Source organism: Bombina bombina, chromosome 6 (assembly GCF_027579735.1).
Source record: "Bombina bombina isolate aBomBom1 chromosome 6, aBomBom1.pri, whole genome shotgun sequence".
Taxonomy (NCBI): Eukaryota; Metazoa; Chordata; class Amphibia; order Anura; family Bombinatoridae; genus Bombina; species Bombina bombina.
In genome coordinates, this window is record NC_069504.1 from 740,623,331 (window position 1) to 740,646,524 (window position 23,194).

Genomic DNA, 23,194 nt, shown 5'->3' on the forward strand with positions numbered 1-23,194 from the left:
GACCAGATAGAGAGCAGGTGTTTATTTGTTTATCAGATCTACTTTTATGTGCAATAAGAGCTGAATGCTGCGACTGGCACATGTCAGGTAAGCACTTAAGTCAGATAAGTGTTTTACATTGAGGTCATCACTAGTGCAATTATATTTGCAAGACACGTGCTCTTTGTTTTTAGACTTGAGAGTAGATCATTATGGTTTAAGGGGAACAGGGATCTTACAGAGCAGTCTTTGAACACAAACTACATTATTTAGTATAAAAAGGAAATAGACTATACTGGTAATGCTATTAAAAAAAATAATCTATCACTGTTCTATTAGTCATTTAATTGTATTGCTTCACGGATTAAAAACTAAATGGTAGACAGGTATATATATTAATTTTTTTTTTAACAGATTTTAATTAAAAGTGATATTGGAGAATTTAATTATCACACTATTGCTTGTCTATAACCGTGTATTTAACCTTGCACTACTAGGACCTAGCTGAACACAATGGATAAACCAATGACAATAGGCATATGTCTGTAGCTGTAAATCACCAGCTACCCCCACCCCCCGTAGAGAATTGCTGCTCTGAGTATACCTAGGTATGCTTTTCAAGAAACTATGCAGAGAGAATAAAGTACATTTCATAATAGGCGTTAAATGACAAGTCTCTTAAAATGTCATGCTCCTATTTGAATTATGAAAGTTTCATTTTGACATTCTTGTCCCTTTAAGCTGAGGCTCGGTTACAAAGTAATGAAGAATTTATTATGACACTTACATTCAATGTTGGGCAAGCCTTGTATAAAAGAAGGAATGCATTAGTATTGGCTTGAATTGTTTCCACTCTGCGATAACTGACTCAGCCAATATAGAACTGATAACATTCTTTAATTTATACATTTCTGCATAAAAAGTACAAGTACAGGTAAAAAGTACAGAACAAAAAAAAACATAAAAAAAATCAGGGTGCTTTCTTTTCGGTTGTCATTATTTGGGGGGGGTTTCCGTTGCTACTATTGAGCTAAGATGACTAAACACATTTGGCACAAGGGTGCTGTACCCACCAAACAGGTTTAGGTAGGTGTTACTGTAATAGAACTGGCTGGAATAGCCGTAGTGTTTAATGAGATCATAGTAGATATTATTATCGTCATTTATTTGTAGAATGCAAACATATTCTGCAGTGCTATGTGTGCATACCTATTAAGACAAATTTAAAAAACTGCTAATTTTTCCATATTTGTTGCATATATCCGAAAAAGATAAGTGAGCTTTCCATTAAGGAATAAACAAATGAGCGAATGCATGTAGCAAAGAAAATTTAGTTGATTAAAAGGGACATTCCAGCCAAAATTGGAATCCACATTGATGCATTTCAGGTTTGAATATTTTTGTAATATACATGTATTAGCAGAAATGCTTGTAATAAAAGCTATAGCTGTTTCAAAAGTGTATTTAAGTATGCACAGTGCACCAGCATTTTTAACACAACACATGCTCAGAGAGCCTAAGGTGCTGTACCATCTGGTAATGACTCAATTTGTTAATTGCTGACAGGATACAAGTCCCACTGGCTCTTGATCAGCTACAGTACTTAAAATGCTGGTACACTGAGAATATCTAGCTATGCTTCACATGCACGTGAAGAGAAAAATAACATTAAAACAATTATAACTTTTACTAGAAGCATTTTTGCCAGTACAGGTATATTGCAACTATATTTCTAATCAAAGATGTAATTAATCTACATGCATTTAAATTGTGACTAGACTGTCCCTTTAATTTGTTGCTTTAAAGGCAAAAAAGGTGTTATAGAATGTATACTAGTCAATAAAGATTTAGCAATGTCCTGTTCATATGTAAGCCTTATTTTTATTCTTAGACAGTTCTGATCTCATTTAAAAAATGTATAAATTAATACATTTTTGTGGTGTTGCTGGCTTGTAGCTGGTACTTTAACTTTAAAGGGACATAAAATCAAAGATTTTTCTTTTATGATATAGAGAGAACATATTTTTAAACAACTTTTTAAATTTACTTATATTATCAATTTTGCTTAATTTTCTTTGTATCCTTTATTGAAGAAGCAGCAATGCGCTAATGGGATCTAGTTGAACACATCAGTAAGCCGAAGACAATAGACAAATATGTGCAGACTCTAATCAGCAGCTAGCTCCTGAGCCTATCTATGATACCAAGAGAACTAGCCAATTTAGATAATAGCAGTAAATTGGTCCATCAGAATCAATTAATACAATTTTGGGTTTCATGTCCCTTTAAGTTTGAGTTATTGTTCAGTTGCCCCTCTGCTGCCGTAAAGACATTCCCCATAGGATATAATAGACAAATGGATTTTCATTAACAAACACATTTTGAACAATCTGCTTAACAAAATACGGTATCAGTCCAAACTAACAAAATAATTGTTTTAGTGATGAACAAACTGTCCAAATTTTTTTTTTTTGTGTGTCTGTGCACACGTCTAGATGATAGAAGTAAGAGGGGTTGCTGTAATAGGAAGAGGGCAGATTTAGAAAGGGTAAAATTTGAAGAGATTACCTGCATCGCATCTACGACATCGGATGCCCTCATGAGTATAATGGGTTTCATTTTCATTGGAGTCAATTGTTCTTAAGGGCCCACTGTGTGTGTAATCCACCAACTAAAAAGAAAAAAAAAAGATACTTAAATACAACATTAATAATACTGAAGCTATTTGACACAGTCAAGCATCATTGGCAGAACACAAGTATGTCTGCAGCATTACCTCTTACATAACAGTGATCATATTAGAAACAGGAAACTGCTTAAGTGACGCCTATTTATACCTGATGCAGAAACTGCCAGAGATTAGAGCAACTCATAACAAACTTGACAACTGTCCTGATTTTCCCAGGACAGTCAGTTTTTGGCATCCATGGCACAATTCTCCTGAGATTCTTCCTCTCATTGTAAAAATCTGACCTGATGTGTGGGCTTGGTATGGATGTCTGTGGTATAAAACATGAGGGGGCCTATTTATTAATGTGCGAGCGGACATGATCCGATATTGCAGATCATGTCCGCCGCACATCGATAAATGCCGACAGCATACACTTTGTATTTATTTTAGCTAGGTACAATAGCTATTAAATAGTTAATAACTATTTAATAGCTACCTAGTTAAAATAATTACAAAATTACCTGTAAAATAAATCCTAACCTAAGTTACAAATACACCTAACACTACACTATCAATAAATTAATTAAATAAATTAACTACAATAATTTAAAATAAAATACAATTAAATAAACTAAACTATATTACAAAAAAAAACACTAAATTACAAAAAATAAAAAAAATTACAAGAAGTTTAATCTAATTACACCTAATCTAAGACCCCTAATAAAATAAAAAAGCCCCCCAAAATAATAAAATTTCCCTACCCTAAACTAAATTACAAATAGCCCTTAAAAGGGCCTTTTGCGGGGCATTTCCCCAAAGTAATCAGCTCTTTTACCTGTAAAAAAAGAAATATAATACCCCCCCCAACATTACAACCCACCACCCACACACCCCTACTCTAAAACCCACCCGATTCCCCCTTAAATAAACCTAACACTACCCCATTGAAGATCACCCTACCTTGAGCTGTCTTCACCCAGCCGGGCCGAAGTCTTCATCCGATCCGGGCACAAGTGGTCCTCCAGCCGGGCAGAAGTCTTCATCCGATCAGGGCAGAAGAGGTCCTCCATCCGGCAGAAGTCTTCATCCAAGCGGTCCTTTAAATGACGTCATCCAAGATGGCGTCCCTCGAATTCCGATTGGCTGATAGAATCCTATCAGCCAATCGGAATTAAGGTAGGAAAAATCCGATTGAATCAGCCAATAGAATGCGAGGTCAATTCTATTGGCTGATCCAATCAGATTGAACTTCAATCCGATTGGCTGATTAAATCAACCAATCGGATTTTTCCTACCTTAATTCCGATTGGCTGATAGAATCCTATCAGCCAATCGGAATTCGAGGGACGCCATCTTGGATGACGTCATTCAAAGGACCAGCCATTCGTCGGGTAGTCGTCGCCGGAGATGGATGTTCCGGGCCGGAGGTCTTCAAGATGGAGCCGCTCATCGCCGGAAGGATGAAGATAGAAGATGCCGCTTGGATGAAGACTTCTGCCGGATGGAGGACCTCTTCTGCCCCGATCGGATGAAGACTTCTGCCCGGCTGGAGGACCACTTGTGCCCGGATCGGATGAAGACTTCGGCCCGGCTGGGTGAAGACGGCTCAAGGTAGGGTGATCTTCAATGGGGTAGTGTTAGGTTTATTTAGGGGGGATCGGGTGGGTTCTAGAGTAGGGGTGTGTGGGTGGTGGGTTGTAATGTTGGGGGGGGGATTGTATTTTGGGGCAATGCCCCGCAAAAAGCCCTTTTAAGGGCTGGTAAAAGAGCTGATTACTTTGGGGCAATGCCCCGCAAAAGGCCCTTTTAAGGGCTATTTGTAATTTAGTTTAGGGTAGGGAATTTTATTATTTTGGGGGGCTTTTTTATTTTATTTGGGGGCTTAGATTAGGTGTAATTAGATTAAACTTCTTGTAATATTTCTTTATTTTTTGTAATTTAGTGTTTGTTTTTTGTAATATAGTTTAGTTTATTTAATTGTATTTTATTTTAGGTAATTGTAGTTAATGTATTTAATTAATTTATTGATAGTGAAGTGTTAGGTGTATTTGTAACTTAGATTAGGATTTATTTTACAGGTAATTTTGTAATTATTTTAACTAGGTAGCTATTAAATAGTTATTAACTATTTAATAGCTATTGTACCTAGCTAAAATAAATACAAAGTTACCTGTAAAATAAATATAAATCCTAAAATAGCTACAATGCAATTATTAATTATATTGTAGCTATCTTAGGGTTTATTTTATAGGTAAGTATTTAGTTTTAAATAGGAATAATTTAGTTAATAATATTAATATTATTTAGATTTATTTAAATAATAATTAAGTTAGGGGGGTGTTATGGTTAGACTTAGGTTGAGGGGGTAATATATTTTATGTAGGTGGCGGCGGTGTAGGGGGGTCAGATTAGAGGTTAATATATTTAATGTAGGTGGCGGCGGTGTAGGGGGTCAGATTAGGGGGTAATACATTTAATATAGGTGGCGGCGGTATAGAGGGGTCAGATTAGGGGGTAATACATTTAATATAGGTGGCAGCGGTGTAGGGGGGTCAGATTAGGGGTTAATACATTTAATGTAGGTGGCGGCGGGGTCCGGGAGCAGCGGTTTAGGGGTTAAACACTTTATTAGGTATTGCGGTGGGGGATTGCGGTTGACAGGTAGATAGACATTGCGCATGCGTTAGGTTTTTTTTGTAGGCATTTTAGGGAGTTACGGTGCTCCCATGCTCAGCGCAAGGCCTGCTACGGCTGCTTTTTATGGTGAGGTGAAAATGGAGTAAGTTTTCTCCATTTTCGCCACGTAAGGCCTTGCGCTGGATATTGGATACCAAATTGCGCGGGTTTTATATGTTAGTCTATGGGGGGGAAAAGTACGTCCGCCGGGTGAAATATACGTGCCGCATTTATATGCGGCGCTGTATATAGGATACCAAACCCGCACAAAAACCGGCATTGCCGGCTTTTGCGGGCGACGCTGCATATCGAATGGGGCCCCAGGCTGTTATCTTCAAACAAACTGCAACCAGAGCGAAGCACTGTTTGAAAAAAAACAGTCAAATATGGAGCAGGACTGGTTTCTCTTGGATTTTTTAAACCACACCCACTAGCCTTACTCTGGACTGAAAAGCTGAATATGACATTCTTGTGAGAAATGCACCTTTTTAGACCAATATCAATGAAAACAAATTTATTCAAGACACATTTTATAATCTTAACATTTTCTTTTTTTCTGCAGCTAATTTGCAATCAGATTTTCAGCTGCTGTAATATATTATACAACTTGCTTTATTCTCCATTCAATCAACACATTGTAATTGAAATGACATTTTAGTGTAACTGCCTAATATATAAAAAAAAATTCATTTCAAAATGACCTGCAGAAAATGTTTCACTAAAAAAAAATCTCATTGCAGAAAGTGAAAAAAAGTTCTGGCTCTGGGCCTTTTACTAAAGAGGTTATCTTTTTAAACAATAAAAAAATATCATGTAGACTGTCCCTTTAATCAGTGATTGGTAATCAGTTATATAACTACTTACAGAAAAGTAAAAAAGTGTGATGTTACCTACGTAATACTCATTAACCAAAATGTCATAGCTGAGTTGTTAAAGGGATATTAATGTAATTCATATATTCATATGATCAGTTTGCGGTAACATATGAGAAAGTGTTTTTAAGCAACCTTCTAATTTACTCCTATTAAATTTACTTCGTTCTCTTGCTATCTTTATTTGAAAAAGAAGGCATCTAAGCTAAGGAGCCAGACAATTTTTGGTACAGACCCTGAACAGCACTTGTTTATTGGTGCTGTCCAATCAGCAAGGACAATCCAGGTTGTGAACCAAAAATGGGCTGGCTTCTAAACTTACATTCTTGCTTTTTAAAGAAAGATAGCAAGAGAATGAAGACAAATTTGATAGGAGTAAATTAGAAAGTTGCTTACAATTGCACGCTCTGTCTGAATCATGAAAGAAATCATTTGGGTTCAGTGTCCCTTTAAAATTAGTGAGGCCTTGAAGAGTCAGTGAGGTAACATTCTCTTAAGCTGATACATTTATTATTACACAATAATCTTCCAATACAACCTTATGGCCAAACCCAGAACTCTAAAGGAATTCCCCTGAGTCATTTCCTTTTCTTAAGGACAGTAAAGGCCTTGTAATTACAAGACATTGTTGTTGTGTTGCTATAGAATAAAACATACATCCTTTTTACTGCAATTATTTTTCAACAGCCAAATTCCATGCACCATTTTCTTATTTGGAGGAGCCAATCTGAGCTTTAGTCAGCAGACAACAAGGCTAACTAAACACTATCATAAAGTTAGTATAAAAAGTACTGTTTTGCAGTGGTCATCAGTTAAAGGGACACTGAAGCCAAAAAAAAATATTTTGTGATTCAGATAGAGCATGCAATTTTAAGCAACTTTCTAATTTACTCCTATTATCAAATTGTCTTCATTTTCTTGGTATGTTTATTTGAAAAGCAAGAATGTAAGTTTAGATGCCGGCCCATTTTAGGCGAACAACCTGGGTTGTCCTTGCTGATTGGACAGCACCTTTAAACAAGTGCTGTCCATGGTTCTGAACCCAAAATTTGCTGGCTCCTTAGCAGAGATGCCTTCTTTTCAAATAAAGATAGCAAGAGAATGAAGAAAAATTGATAATAGAAGTAAATTAGAAAGTTGCTTACAATTACATGCTCTATCTGAATCATGAAAGAAAAAAATTGGGTTCAGTGTCCCTTTAAAGCCAATTAGAGACAGGTGTGTAGCAGTGTTAGCCGTGATGTGTCAGCAAGGAGCAGTTTAAGTTCTCGGAATTTGCTCAATTACATGAAAAGAGGGCAAAATGAATAATGAAAATATATTGCAAAATCCTTTTATGCATAACTAAACATTTCATATACAGATCTCAATGAGTTTACTGTCCCTTTAATTTTCTCCATAAGAGACGAAATGCAATGTTCTGTCAATACCTTCAGAATTTGTACTTTGTATTTTATGTTCTGATCACTAGGACTGTACTAAGGACTTCTCTGTTATTTGCGACCCTGCAAGTCTGAGTTTAAACCTGGCCCCACCTGCAAAATTGTTAAACACATAGTTAAAATTAAAGTACTGCTAGAGAGCTGCCAAGAACTGCTAAAGCAGGTGTAGTGACACAATCCAGCTGTGCAACTACTGCTGCTAATGACTCAGTGTTTTGGTTGGGGCCAGTAAGTCTCTGAAGCAATTTCATATACAAAAATAAACCTAACTGAGCGATTCGCCATGCATTTTAAACTCTGCAGCTGGTAGATCAAGCCATTGGAAACACAGTAAAGGGACATAAAACTAAACAAAAAATGTCACGATTCAGAAAGAACATACAATTTTAAACATTTCAATGTAGTTCTATTATTACATTTTCTTCCTTTACTCGTTATCCTATGTTGAAAAGCAGGAAGGCAAGCTCAGGAGTGTGCACGTGTCTGCGGTACTATATGACAGCAGTTTTGCTACAATGTTATACATAGCAAGAGCACTAGATGGCAGCACTATTTCCTGCTATGCAATACTCCAGACGTGCACGCTACCTATCTAGATATCCCTTCAACAAAAAATAACATAAGAACAAAGCAAATTTTATAGTAGAAGTAAATTAGAGAATACATTTTTTTTTTCCCCATCTGAATCATGAAAGAAAAATGATAGGCTTCATGTCCCTTTAAGGGTAAACAAACTTTACCTTACACGGTCCCATTAACAATCCTATATTACACGCAGCCTCAGTTGTACACTCTTTGATTGCGTGTTTTATATCAGTCCCTAACTGTCCTCAGCAGAAGAGATGGATAAGGGGAAACCTATTCTGCAACATGCTAGAGACCATTACTTTATAGAAACGCTGCAGAATTGAGACCACCACAAGTTAAAGGGCGGGGGGGGGGGGAATAAAATATAAAGATATTACAAAGTTTGTCTCCTACACATAGATTAACCCCTTAACACCACAACATACTTAGTATACTGCATGCCATTAAAGGGACACTAAAGTCTACATTTTTTTCTTTCGTGATTTAGATTGGGCCGAGATGGATGTTCCACACCGGAGGTCTTCAAGATGGAGCCGCTCATCCCCGGAAGGATGAAGATAGAAGATGCCGCTTGGATGAAGACTTCTGCCGGCTTAGATTAAGTGTAATTAGATTAAACTTCTTGTAATATTTTTGTATTTTTTGTAATTTAGTGTTTGTTTTTTTTGTAATATAGTTTAGTTTATTTAATTGTATTTTATTTTAGGTAATTGTAGTTAATTTAATTAATTTATTGATAGTGTAGTGTTAGGTGTATTTGTAACTTAGATTAGGATTTATTTTACAGGTAATTTTGTAATTATTTTAACTAGGTAGCTATTAAATAGTTATTAACTATTTAATAGCTATTGTACCTAGCTAAAATAAATACAAAGTTACCTGTAAAATAAATATAAATCCCAAAATAGCTACAATGTAATTATTAATTATATTGTAGCTATCTTAGGGTTTATTTTAAAGGTATTTAGTTTTAAATAGGAATAATTGAGTTAATAATATTAATATTATTTAGATTTATTTAAATAATAATTAAGTTAGGGGGGTGTTAGGGTTAGACTTAGGTTGAGGGGGTAATATATTTTATGTAGGTGGCGGCAGTGTAGGGGGGTCAGATTAGAGGTTAATATATTTAATGTAGGTGGCGGCGGTGTAGGGGGGTCAGATTAGGGGGTAATACATTTAATATAGGTGGCGGCGGTGTAGGGGGGTCAGATTAGGGGGTAATACATTTAATATAGGTGGCGGCGGTGTAGGGGGGTCAGATTAGGGGGTAGTACATTTAATATAGGTGGCGGCGATGTAGGGGGGTCAGATTAGGGCGCAATACATTTAATATAGGTGGCAGCGGTGTAGGGGGGTCAGATTAGGGGTTAATACATTTAATGTAGGTGGCGGCGGGGTCCGGGAGCGGCGGTTTAGGGGTTAAACACTTTATTAGGTATTGCGGTGGGGGATTGCGGTTGACAGGTACATGATAGACATTGCGCATGCGTTAGGTTTTTTTTTGTAGGCATTTTAGGGGAGTTACGGTGCTCCCATACTCAGCGCAAGGCCTGCTACGGCTGCTTTTTATGGCGAGGTGAAAATGGAGTAAGTTTTCTCCATTTTCGCCACGTAAGGCCTTGCGCTGGATATTGGATACCAAATTGCGCTTGTTTTATATGTTAGTCTATGGGGGGAAAAAGTACGTCCGCCGGGTGAAATATACGTGCCGCATTTATATGCGGCACTGTATATAGGATACCAAACCCGCGCAAAAACCGGCGTCGCCGGCTTTTGCGGGCGAAGCTGCATATCGGATGGGGCCCCAGGCTGTTATCTTCAAACAAACTGCAACCAGAGCGAAGCACTGTTTGAAAAAAACAGTCAAATCTGGAGCAGGACTGGTTTCTCTTGGATTTTTTAAACCAAACCCACTAGCCTTACTCTGGACTGAAAAGCCGTGACTCCTGAATATGACATTCTTGTGAGAAATGCACCTTTTTAGACCAATATTAATGAAAACAAATTTATTCAAGACACATTTTATAATCTTAACATTTTCTTTTTTTCTGCAGCTAATTTGCAATCAGATTTTCAGCTGCTGTAATATATTATACAACTTCCTTTATTCTCCATTCAATCAACACATTGTAATTGAAATGACATTTTAGTGTAACTGCCTAATATAAATATATAAAAATTAATTTCAAAATGACCTGCAGAAAATGTTTCACTAAAAAAAATCTCATTGCAGAAAGTGAAAAAAAGTTCTGGCTCTGGGCCTTTTACTAAAGAGGTTATCTTTTTAAACAATAAAAAAATATCATGTAGACTGTCCCTTTAATCAGTGATTGGTAATCAGTTATATAACTACTTACAGAAAAGTAAAAAAGTGTGATGTTACCTACGTAATACTCATTAACCAAAATGTCATAGCTGAGTTGTTAAAGGGATATTAATGTAATTCATATATTCATATGATCAGTTTGCGGTAACATATGAGAAAGTGTTTTTAAGCAACCTTCTAATTTACTCCTATTAAATTTACTTCGTTCTCTTGCTATCTTTATTTGAAAAAGAAGGCATCTAAGCTAAGGAGCCAGACAATTTTTGGTACAGACCCTGAACAGCACTTGTTTATTGGTGCTGTCCAATCAGCAAGGACAATCCAGGTTGTGAACCAAAAATGGGCTGGCTTCTAAACTTACATTCTTGCTTTTTAAAGAAAGATAGCAAGAGAATGAAGAAAAATTTGATAGGAGTAAATTAGAAAGTTGCTTACAATTGCACGCTCTGTCTGAATCATGAAAGAAATCATTTGGGTTCAGTGTCCCTTTAAAATTAGTGAGGCCTTGAAGAGTCAGTGAGGTAACATTCTCTTAAGCTGATACATTTATTATTACACAATAATCTTCCAATACAACCTTATGGCCAAACCCAGAACTCTAAAGGAATTCCCCTGAGTCGTTTCCTTTTCTAAAGGACAGTAAAGGCCTTGTAATTACAAGACATTGTTGTTGTGTTGCTATAGAATAAAACATACATCCTTTTTTTTTTTTTTTTTTTTTAATTCTTTTTATTAAAGAGACACAGGTACATAAATTAATTAAACATACTGACAGGTAAGGTTACAATGACATTACAATTCAACTTAAGGATGTAGCACAGCATGTTGTATAACAATATTATCATATTAATGGTATATTTACTATCGCAGAATACCAAGGAATGCCAACTTCCTGTCATAAAGCGTAGTACGTAGGAATTTAACAATTATGAGATTAGAACAGTGTTATGATATGGAGTAGTACATATAACAAGGTATATAGCAAAATCAATTGACTATCATCCATATTGCACCTGCACCTCTTGGGTTTTATTTTTAATACAATATCACAAAACCTGACATTACAACACAAAACAAAAACACAAAACACAACAAGGAACCCAAAACAATAAAATAAAACTTCCCTGTCCTCATGAACATCTCACCCAGCCTTACATTCTTTCCTTGTAAGTGATAGGGCTGTTCACTTTCATGAGAGAATACTTAAGTACTCATGCAGATTTTTATAAAGATATGTACCAGTTAAGAGTGGAGATATTATAATAAACTGTTATAGCAAAACTCAGTAAGACCCAGCCTACATAAAGACCCTCTCTGTCTGCCCTAATAATAATGTAAACTAAAGTTATATATCTTTTGAACCAGCATTGTTAAACTGCGTCAGAATTATGCATCAGTATACTTAAACTATGGAAAGGTGCCTGAAACGTGGTATCCATGTTGGATCAGCCTCATAATATCTGTGCCATTTTAATGTTTAGTAACAGACAGTGAGCCTGCAATCTAAAGGTTATGACTGGAGTTGTAGCTTCAATGTTAAACAGTGTGGATAGATAAATAAATCCTAGAATCTAGCCTAGCAGTAGACCCAGGGCTAATGATCCAACTAAAGACTCTTTTCCAGTTATGAGATAATAAATCCCTTTAGCTGCTCTGTGTTAGTAAAGGTGGAGACATGTAGAAAGGATATACATTTTGCAGAATAAAAGTGTTGCACGAGTGTTAGATTCATCTCCTAAGGTGCTCAATACCTGAAAAGGAAATCAAATAAATGGAGCCTTTAAGACAATACATAGTTTGGAGTACTAAAGATTACAGGGGCCGTTAGATTCAGATAGTGGTCATGTGGAATTCCATGCAGCGGTATATTTTCACTAAATAACTTAGGTAAAACATTGGTGAGAATTTTGGGTATATGTAAAAGGAAATATAAAGGGAAACAACAAGTTGGCAGCAACCAAACCTGAACAAGCCGCCAAACACTATTCCTATGTAACCTAGAAGATAATCCTCTAATCTAACTAGAGTAGCAGGTTTGTAGATGAGTTCATTTCATTAATATGAGTATCAGTCCAGGGATCTAGGAGTTTAAAACATCGGATTTTAGTTAAGTGATACACATAGAGCCAAGTTTCAAGGGACGTCTGGTGATCAAAAGAAGGTCATATTATAATAATATAGGGCTGCAACTAACGATTATTTTCATAATCGATTAATCGGCCGATTATTTTTTCGATTAATCGACTAATCGGATAAAAAGAGAATCAATAATAGTTTTCTATGTTTTAAATAAAATCCACATAATGAGTGTTACAAATATAAACTTCAGACGAAAACTTTACATTAACACAACTGTTTCTTCAATTTTTTAGCAGCAGAGCACAGTTTTATAATTATACAGAACAAAACCACAAACTGTTTGAAAAGAGGTAGAACTAGAAAGAGTTAGACTATCACTGTTAATAACATTCTGTTATTCACTCTTTCAGAAACTTTGCATTGAAATGCAAAAATCTCAACATGTCCACATGCTTCTGGCTAAGTCTGGTTCTCTGTTTGCAGCTATATTTCCTGCAGCAGAGAAAAGACTGTTGAGGTGTATAAGTAGGGTTTTGCCAATTTCACCAAAGTGGGATATTTATCTTTGTTAGCTCTTCACCAATGCTAAGTGTTTTCTACCTTGGCAAGGGACCTCTCAATAAAGTAACCCTTGACTTCATTCTAACATAAAAATATCTTGAATATCTATATGCAATGGTAAATAACCAGCTATAAGGTTAGGGGAAATATCTAGTCCGCTCTAAAAATAACAAATATATACTTATAAAGGTTGAATCTGGTACATATTATCACAATTTATTAAAAATATAAAAAAAACAATAAAAAAACAAGATCAAAAGCGCTAAGGACTGTATATCAATAACAGGACAAAGCCTTACACATTTATTTATACAGTACATATAATCAGCAATAGCAAGCAATACGCTAATAATTGTGCAAACAGATTATAGTGCACATCAATTTAAATAACTCCCATCAATCTAGGGGCAAGGTGTAAATAACAAGCTCAGCACTATATCATGAAAAGCATAGTTCCAAATCACCAGATTTAATATAAACAATCCAAATGATGACTATTATATCTGGGTTGCACATAAGCCAGGGGTAGTTGTAAACTTATACTGTCCTGAAAAAGTGAAAAGTAGACGTCCTTTAGTCTAAGGACATTACCATAAAACACAATACCATATGCAGGAGTTCATTGGAGTGAAGCAGCTGGTGTTGTGCACAGACCAACTAATTGCAAACCAACTAATCGATTAATCGATTATGAGATTCGTTGACAACTATTTTCATAATCGATTATTATCGATTATGCCGATTAGTTGTTGCAGCTCTATAATAATAATAGTAATAGGGGGAGAGTGAGTCCAGAGCGATAAGTCAGCCAATTCCAGCTCGGTTTAGGATCAAAGAATGATAATACCTCAGGAGAGTATAGTGTGTCCCAGGAGAACGGCGGCAAGAGGGTCTCCCCATAGTAATGTCCTGCGTCCCAGCATCACAAACTGTTGCCGTTAGAACAAGTATGGCCGTTACAGATTTTGTGAGAGAGTCTGCAAATAGGCTTTCAATTTTTGCATAGATCAATGTCGCACCTGCTATCATAGTGACGAAAGAGGCTTTCCCATGTTCATGTTCCGTTGCTGAGGTAGCGGATAGGGCCAGTACAGAATGTGTAGGGAAACTTGCGGGCAGATCGTTAAGATCATCTGTGCATACTGCCGCTTTATTGATATTCGCTGTCATGGGGATATCGGAGGTAAATGCTTCTTCAGCCTTTTCTAAGTTATGATGTTGAGAAGCTTCCGATTCACAGGGATCCGTCAGCTGTATAGTGAGTTTCGCTCTATGTCCCTGAGGAGGCATTGCCTGTGAAGTGCCGTACTTTGTGTCAGATGAGCCAGCCTCTGGTCGGCGCCATTTTATTGACGTACATTCAGGTCTGGGAGCCCGAATCTCAATTAACAAATGCTGTGTGGCTTCTTCCAGCTTAGTAAATGCCGGCAGCAACAGGTTTTTTAAGGAGAGTACTATCTCCGTGTATTGGTGGTCTTTTGAGGAGGAGTTAGACATTATGTCTGCCCGGACTGCTGCTACACAGGATAGCACGCTGTACACTACTCCCGTTTCCAATCTTCCCCGAAATCTCTACTTTTTCTGACTTCTCGGGGGCCAGGAGCTGGAAATCCTGATCCCTTAAGGTTCCCAAACAGCCGAACTGCTAAGGGAGATTAGGATGGCTTGAGGTATGGCCACTTTTAAACGATAAGTTTCAACATACATCCTTTTTACTGCAATTATTTTTCAACAGCCAAATTCCATGCACCATTTTCTTATTTGGAGGAGCCAATCTGAGCTTTAGTCAGCAGACAACAAGGCTAACTAAACACTATCATAAAGTTAGTATAAAAAGTACTGTTTTGCAGTGGTTATCAGTTAAAGGGACACTGAAGCCAAAAAAAATATTTTGTGATTCAGACAGAGCATGCAATTTTAAGCAACTTTCTAATTTACTCCTATTATCAAATTGTCTTCATTTTCTTGGTATGTTTATTTGAAAAGCAAGAATGTAAGTTTAGATGCCAGCCCATTTTAGGTGAACAACCTGGGTTGTCCTTGCTGATTGGACAGCACCTTTAAACAAGTGCTGTAAATGGTTCTGAACCCAAAATTTGCTGGCTCCTTAGCTGAGATGCCTTCTTTTCAAATAAAGATAGCAAGAGAGTGAAGAAAAATTGATAATAGAAGTAAATTAGAAAGTTGCTTACAATTACATGCTCTATCTGAATCATGAAAGAAAAAAATTGGGTTCAGTGTCCCTTTAACCCCTTAACGACCGAGGACGTGCAGGGTACGTCCTCAAAAAAAAGGCAGTTAACGCCTGAGGACGTACCCTGCACGTCCTCGGTGTGGAAAGCAGCTGGAAGCGATCCCGCTCGCTTGTCCCTGAGGAGGCATTGCCTGTGGGAGCCGGACCGGGAGGCGGGTGGCGGCCATCGATGGCCCTGGTGATGTGGAGGGGGGGCGGGATCGTGGGCGGGGATGGCCGGGGGCGCGCACGGACGCGCGCGCGTGCACGGGAGGGTGGGGGCGGGCGCGTGCACGGGGAGGGAGCGGGTGGGAACCGCTACGCTACAGAAAATCTAATAGTAAAAAATGTTAAAAAATGTAAAAAAATGGGTAAAAAGTTTTAAAACAAAAACGATCAGCAAGGTGGTGGGGGTTTGTCTGTGTGGGGGGGAAGCTACACTACAGAAAAAAAACAAACAAAAAAAAAAAGCACTTTTTTTTGCAAACTGGGTACTGGCAGACAGCTGCCAGTACCCAAGATGGCCCCCAATGAGGCAGAGGGGAGGGTTAGAGAGCGGTTTTGGGGGGGGATCAGGGAGGTTGGGGGCTAGGGGGGGATCCTACACAGTAGCATATGTAAATATGCTTAAATTTTTTTTTATTTTTTTTTAAAAACCCTTTTATTTTAGTACTGGCAGACTTTCTGCCAGTACTTAAGATGGCGGGGACAATTGTGGGGTGGGGGAGGGAAGGGAGCTGTTTGGGAGGGATCAGGGGGTGGGATGTGTCAGGTGGGAGGCTGATCTCTACACTAAAGCTAAAATTAACCCTGCAAGCTCCCTACAAACTCCCTAATTAACCCCTTCACTGCTAGCCATAATACACGTGTGAGGCGCAGCAGGATTTAGCGGCCTTCTAATTACCAGAAAGCAACGCCAAAGTCATATATGTCTGCTATTTCTGAACAAAGGGGATCCCAGACAAGTATTTACAACCATTTGTGCCATAATTGCACAAGCTGTTTGTAAATTATTTCAGTGAGAAACCTAAAATTGTGAAAAATTTAACTTTTTTTTTCAATTTGATCGCATTTGGCGGTGAAATGGTGGCATGAAATATACCAAAATGTGCCTAGATCAATACTTGGGGTTGTCTACTACACTACACTAAAGCTAAAATTAACCCTACAAGCTCCCTAAAAGCTCCCTAATTAACCCCTTAACTGCTGGGCATAATACACTTGTGGTGCGCAGTGGCATTTAGCGGCCTTCTAATTACCAAAAAGCAACGCCAAAGCCATATATGTCTGCTATTTCTGAACAAAGGGGATCCCAGAGAAGAATTTACAACCATTTATGCCATAATTGCACAAGTTGTTTGTAAATAATTTCAGTGAGAAACCGAAAGTTTGTGAAAAAGTGAACGATTTTTTGTATTTGATCGCATTTGGCGGTGAAATTGTGGCATGAAATATACCAAAATGGGCCTAGATCAATACTTTGGGATGTCTTCTAAAAAAAAATATATGCATGTCAAGGGATATTCAGGGATTCCTGAAAGATATCAGTGTCCCAATGTAACTAGCGCTAATTTTGAAAAAAAGTGGTTTGGAAATAGCAAAGTGCTACTTGTATTTATGGCCCTATAACTTGCAAAAAAAGCAAAGCACATGTAAACATTGGGTATTTCTAAACTCAGGACAAAATTTAGAAACTATTTAGCATGGGTGTTTTTTGGTGGTTGTAGATATGTAACAGATTTTGGGGGTCAAAGTTAGAAAAAGTGTTTTTTTTTTCCATTTTTCCTCATATTTTATAATTTTTTTATAGTAAATTATAAGATATGATGAAAATAATGGTATCTTTAGAAAGTCCATTTAATGGCGAGAAAAACGGTATATAATATGTATGGGTACAGTAAATGAGTAAGAGGAAAATTACAGCTAAACGCAAACACCGCAGAAATGCAAAAATAGCCCTGGTCCCAAACGGACAGAAAATGGAAAAGTGCTGTGGTCATTAAGGGGTTAAAGCCAATTAGAGACAGGTGTGTAGCAGTGTTAACCTTGATGTGTCAGCAGGGTGCAGTTTAAGTTCTCGGAATTAGCTAAATTACATGAAAAGAGGGCAAAATGAATAATGAAAATATATTGCAAAATCCTTTTATGCATAACTAAACATTTTATATACAGATCTCAATTAGTTTACTGTCCCTTTAATTTTCTCCATAAGAGACGAAATGCAATGTTCTGTCAATACCTTCAGAATTTGTACTTTGTATTTTATGTTCTGATCACTAGGACTGTACTAAGGACTTCACTGTTATTTGCGACCCTGCAAGTCTGAGTTTAAACCTGGCCCCACCTGCAAAATTGTTAAACACATAGTTAAAATTAAAGTACTGCTAGAGAGCTGCCAATAACTGCTAAAGCAGGTGTAGTGGCACAATCCAGCTGTGCAACTACTGCTGCTAATGACTCTGTTTTGGTTGGGGCCAGCAAGTCTCTGAAGCAATTTCATATACAAAAATAAACCCAACTGAGCGATTCGCCATGCATTTTAAACTCTGCAGCTGGTAGATCAAGCCATTGGAAACACAGTAAAGGGACATAAAACTAAACAAAAAATGTCACGATTCAGAAAGAACATACAATTTTAAACATTTCAATGTAGTTCTATTATTACATTTTCTTCCTTTACTCGTTATCCTATGTTGAAAAGCAGGAAGGCAAGCTCAGGAGTGTGCACGTGTCTGCGGTACTATATGACAGTAGTTTTGCTACAATGTTATACATAGCAAGAGCACTAGATGGAAGCACTATTTCCTGCTATGCAATACTCCAGACGTGCACGCTACCTATCTAGATATCCCTTCAACAAAAAATAACATAAGAACAAAGCAAATTTTATAGTAGAAGTAAATTAGAGAATACATTTTTTTTTTTTCCCCATCTGAATCATGAAAGAAAAATGATAGGCTTCATGTCCCTTTAAGGGTAAACAAACTTTACCTTACACGGTCCCATTAACAATCCTATATTACACGCAGCCTCAGTTGTACACTCTTTGATTGCGTGTTATATCAGTCCATAATTGTCCTCAGCAGAAGAGATGGATAAGGGGAAACCTATTCTGCAACATGCTAGAGACCATTACTTTATAGAAACGCTGCAGAATTGAGACCACCACAAGTTAAAGGGCGGGGGGGGGGAATAAAATATAAAGATATTACAAAGTTTGTCTCCTACACATAGATTAACCCCTTAACAACACAACATACTTAGTATACTGCATGTCATTAAAGGGACACTAAAGTCTACATTTTTTTTCTTTCGTGATTTAGATTGGGCAATTTTAAAACACTTTCCAATTTACTTATACTATCAAAATTGTGCACAATCTTTATTTGCCCATATTCCAAGGCACCAACTCCTATGAGCATGTGCAAGAGGTATCAGTATATACGTAGGTATGAGTTTGATTTGCTGATGGCTGTCGCATGATACAGAGCGCCATCAATTAGAAGACATTTAAAAAATTTCAGGGGGGAAAAACAAACTGCAGATTTGAAATTCAGAGTAAATGCTATGACATCACCCTTTTAATTATGCATTTGTTGATTATGCAATTCTACTGTATGTAATTGTCTTTTAAGGGGATAATGTTGCGGGTCTTGCTGCCAGTGGTGAGATGTGCTATTTACCGCACACTAATTAACACTTTAGAATAAAATGACAGCCAATTAACTTCAGTGAAGACTTAATTTGTATCATACAAGCCATTGCTGGTGTTTGAATACTGGTGAACTCGTGCATATGCCACCCTAAAAAAAATAAATTAACTTTTACTAGAAGTATTTTTAGTAATGGACGTATATTGCAAAAATTATTCTATTTAAAATGTAAATGCACATTTCAATCTTGAACTTTCTATCAATAAAAAAAAAAAATAAAGTTGTCCTGACCTTGACCACAATCAGTAGTAGCACGCACTTTTACACAAAGTTATCAATAAGTAAAACTCTAAAGTGATCAAAGATAACATTATCTTATGTCAGACAGTCCAAAGTTCTATTTTATCCATAAAAAAAAGTTTCTTTTATGTATTGTAGTCAATAGAAACCTTCTGATGGATAAGTAACAATTACCCATGTTTCAAGTTAATGGTGAGAATGAGGAAGAAAAGAAATAAAAAGAAAAATGTGATTCGTTTATAAAAAGGTCAGAATATTCTAAAAATGTCTGTCATGCATATGAAAGAGCATAAAGGGATATGAAACCCACATTTTTTTCTTTTAAGATTCAGATAGAGCATCCGATTTTAAACAACTTTCTAAATTACTTTTATTTGTTCTCTTTGTATCTTTTGTTGAAAAGCTTATGCTTAGGAGCCGGCCCATTTCTGGAGCACTATATGGCAGCAGATTTGCAAGAATGTTATCCATCTGCAAGAACACTAGATGTTAGCACTATTTCCTACCTAGGTATCTTTTCAAACACAGAATATCATGGGATTCTGTCTGAATCTCAAAATGATTTTTTGGGGTTCCATAACCCTTAATTTAAGCATGTTACAAATGTTTGCATGAAAACATGTTAGAGCTGATTATTTTGATTTTGAAAGCGACAGGAACCACCACTAGGTTTTAAAGGGACATCAAACCCAAATTTTTTCTTTCATGATTTAGAAAGAGAAATAAATTAGAAAGCTGTTTAAAGCTGTGGACTTCCTGTTGGAGGCGGGGCATGCAGGTAGCTGCAGGTGTCTTGGAAGCTCCGCGCCTCAATGTGAGGCCTAATCCACCACCAGCATATGCTTTTCTTCCCTTGGCCGGTTAGAGGCTTGGGTACTAGGATTTCGATCCTGCATGGGAAGTCTGTACTTTCAGCCTAAGGGTGCACGTTGGCTGGTGCACACCATTTCTGTATGAGCTCGCAGGTGCTGTAACAAGTAGACTTTGGATAAGCGTTTAAAGTTTCCTGGGGCTCAGTTATTTGCCAAGGTCCATTGTATTGAGGGCCGCCGGATTGTTACGGCTATCTGCCTGAAACCGAAGCAGGACTGCCTAGAGGTACTTGGACTTACCTATACCAGAGGGGTGACCAGCAGAAGCGGCACCATCGCTATTCCTCGGACGAGTCAGCTGTACTGCGGAGCTCATTGAATAGTTTCGACTCGTGTCTGCACTTTTTCCATCGGGAGGTGCCGCAGGCATTACTGTGCACGCCGGACCTGGCCACCACACAGTTAAAAGCTTCCTACCTGAAGCTTATATGCGATTGTATGGAGTGCTCCTGGGACGGCTAACTTGATTGTAGTACTCATCGCTTCGGCGGTTGGTGGACTACCCCGCCGTGGAGTGGCTTCTTTCCTGGTCAACAACGCGGTAGATCTCCGCTTTAACAGTTAGTCCGCAGTTTGGAAGAGTTAAGTGAGCAGAGTCGCTGCCGAGGCTGATGATTCCTGTGGCGAGGTACTGTATCTTTGTATGACTGTTTGCTCTCCGCCGGTTGCAGAAGAATACCAAAATTGTTATAATTGCGGGGCTCGCCTTGGTTGGTTAGTGCCGTGCGCGGTGCACAAGACTTTCGTGGAGTCAATACACGAGCAGCTGCATGTTAGCTGACAGGACAGGCTGCCGTTGTTTCAGTGTAGAAGTTTCACTGCCATCTGTTCTGATCAGTTTATCAAAGTGGCCGTTTGTGCTATAACTGTAGCTTCCATTTACTGTTACATTGTGGCCTCCTAACAGTCTGCCTTTATATAAGTTTTTCTCTACGCAGGCTCGTGTTAGAGGGGTCTCGTATTCTTGACTTTTGAGACTGTTGGGATCAATACATATCCACCACTGATAACCCCCATGTGCTATACCCCATTGTGGCTGATCCATCCCCATATCCTGGTTTCCTAGCAGATTGTTTTTATATAAGTTCTTACTTTGTATTATGCACTTGAAGAACTCACTAATGATGATATCTATATGTTATATCTAATTGTCAATACACTGTCATCTTATTTTGTATGTTTAAAACAACAGTTTTTCTTGTGATTGTTTCTCTCTAGCTTCTGGGTCGTATCTAACGCTGTTAAGTTTCATCTTAACCAGAATTAACCCTGTATAGTCACATGTTATTGTATGTTTTATATGAAATTCTATCTAAGAACCTTTCTTAAGCTTTCTCTGAGTCACATATATGCCTTGGATTTCTGTTAGGATATGTATGGCTCCTATTATCTAGTTAGCAAGTTATAACTGCCAAGAATTACGCCAACATATTTCCCGAAAAACTATCTGTTACAAAGTTGTCACTTGCATGCAGGATTATATCTTAGATATGGTTTAGAATTAGGGATCACTGCTTTTTATAGAAAGGGTTACACTTTAGATAAAGTCAAGAATTAGGGAATACATACAAAAAAAAGTTGCCACTTGAAATAGAAACATAAGCACCTCATCACTTTGGAGCACACTCTGCTATATTCCCTTTTCAGTGAAAGTAATATTAAGAATAGAAGCATAATCACTTTAAGAGATACTTTGTCCTAGTTTCGTTTCTTTTGCGGAGTTTGCTTTGAGGCGGAACTATCACATATAATAGAGGTAAAAGTATCAAGGAAACACTATCTCACAATTTTATTCTTTTTTAGATTAGATAATAGTTAAAATAACACTAACTATAGAACTATTTGCATGATAGATAACACTTCGAGATAGTCTCCTTTTTTCTCTATGTGAGCTAAGAGCAACACAAATATAAATTGCTGACACCTAGATATCACAGGAAATACTTTCCTGTGCTGTTAGACGGTCAATATTTTTACAAAATCTATATTCCCACAACCAATAAAAACGTAACCGACCTTGGAGAGGTTTGTTTTCCTCCTCTTTCTCCCATCTTACATAGATAGTATCTGCCCCGTTGTACATAAATATAGGGTACGTCTTGTTCATGGACAGGTATATGCATCAAAGGAGCTCTCCCTCCAATATGCCTCCTAAATCAAAAGATAAAAAAGGGAGCAGCAGGAATCTGGACTCCAGCATTGTCTCTCTCCAAGAAAAAGGTGTGTCTAACCCTTTTTCCAATAACATGACAGAATTTGCAGCCGAAGTGGCAAAAATTTTGACACCTCAATTTGATATGATTAAACAGGAGATCAGAAATGAGATATCAAACCTCACTACAGAGGTTAGGCAGTTCTCATCAAGATTAGATGAAATTGAGAACAGAATCTCGGACCTGGAAGACAGATTTAATGTACTAGATCCAACTATAGATACTTATAGTAAATCTATTACTTCTCTGCAAGCCAAGATTGAGGATCTTGAGGACCGATCAAGACGTAACAACTTAAAAGTGATCGGTCTTCCTGAATTTCAAGATCTAATGACCTTTGTCACCACTACATTACCTCAGGCTTTGCAGATTCCAGCTCCTGCTTCTCCCTTCCAGATTGAAAGGGTACACAGGATAGGCCAGCATCGCGAACATAGCGAGGCTCAGAGACCTAGACCAGTGATTTTTAAATTTGTGAATTTTCAAGATAAACTGCTGTACCTCAAGCACTAAAGGAAATGTAATCCTTTCTCTTTAGGCCCGCATAAGTTGCTAATGTTTCAAGATTTCTCCTCTGAAACCTTATCCAAGAGAAGAGATATGTCCTTTTTCTATGGTAGGCTTCAGAGGGAAAATTACAACATTAAGCGGATTTATCCTGCAAAGCTAGTGGTTTTGAAAGAAGGTATCTCACACACATTAAATAATGTTATGGAGGCTAAG

At 37.5% G+C, this 23,194-nt stretch overlaps 1 protein-coding gene across 2 annotated transcripts in view; it reads right to left on the bottom strand.

Annotated features, from left to right (window-relative positions):
- The window catches only part of LOC128663585 (tumor necrosis factor receptor superfamily member 10A), a 340,293-nt gene that overhangs the window by 112,397 nt on the left and 204,702 nt on the right, over nucleotides 1-23,194 (bottom strand). The window contains exon 2 of one of the 2 annotated variants that reach the window (XM_053717980.1): nucleotides 2,548-2,650. The exons of the other annotated variant lie outside the window; for it this stretch is intronic. Coding sequence (XP_053573955.1) covers nucleotides 2,548-2,650 — 103 coding nt within the window. The remainder of the gene's footprint in view (nucleotides 1-2,547; nucleotides 2,651-23,194) is intronic. 2 annotated transcript variants of the gene reach the window in all.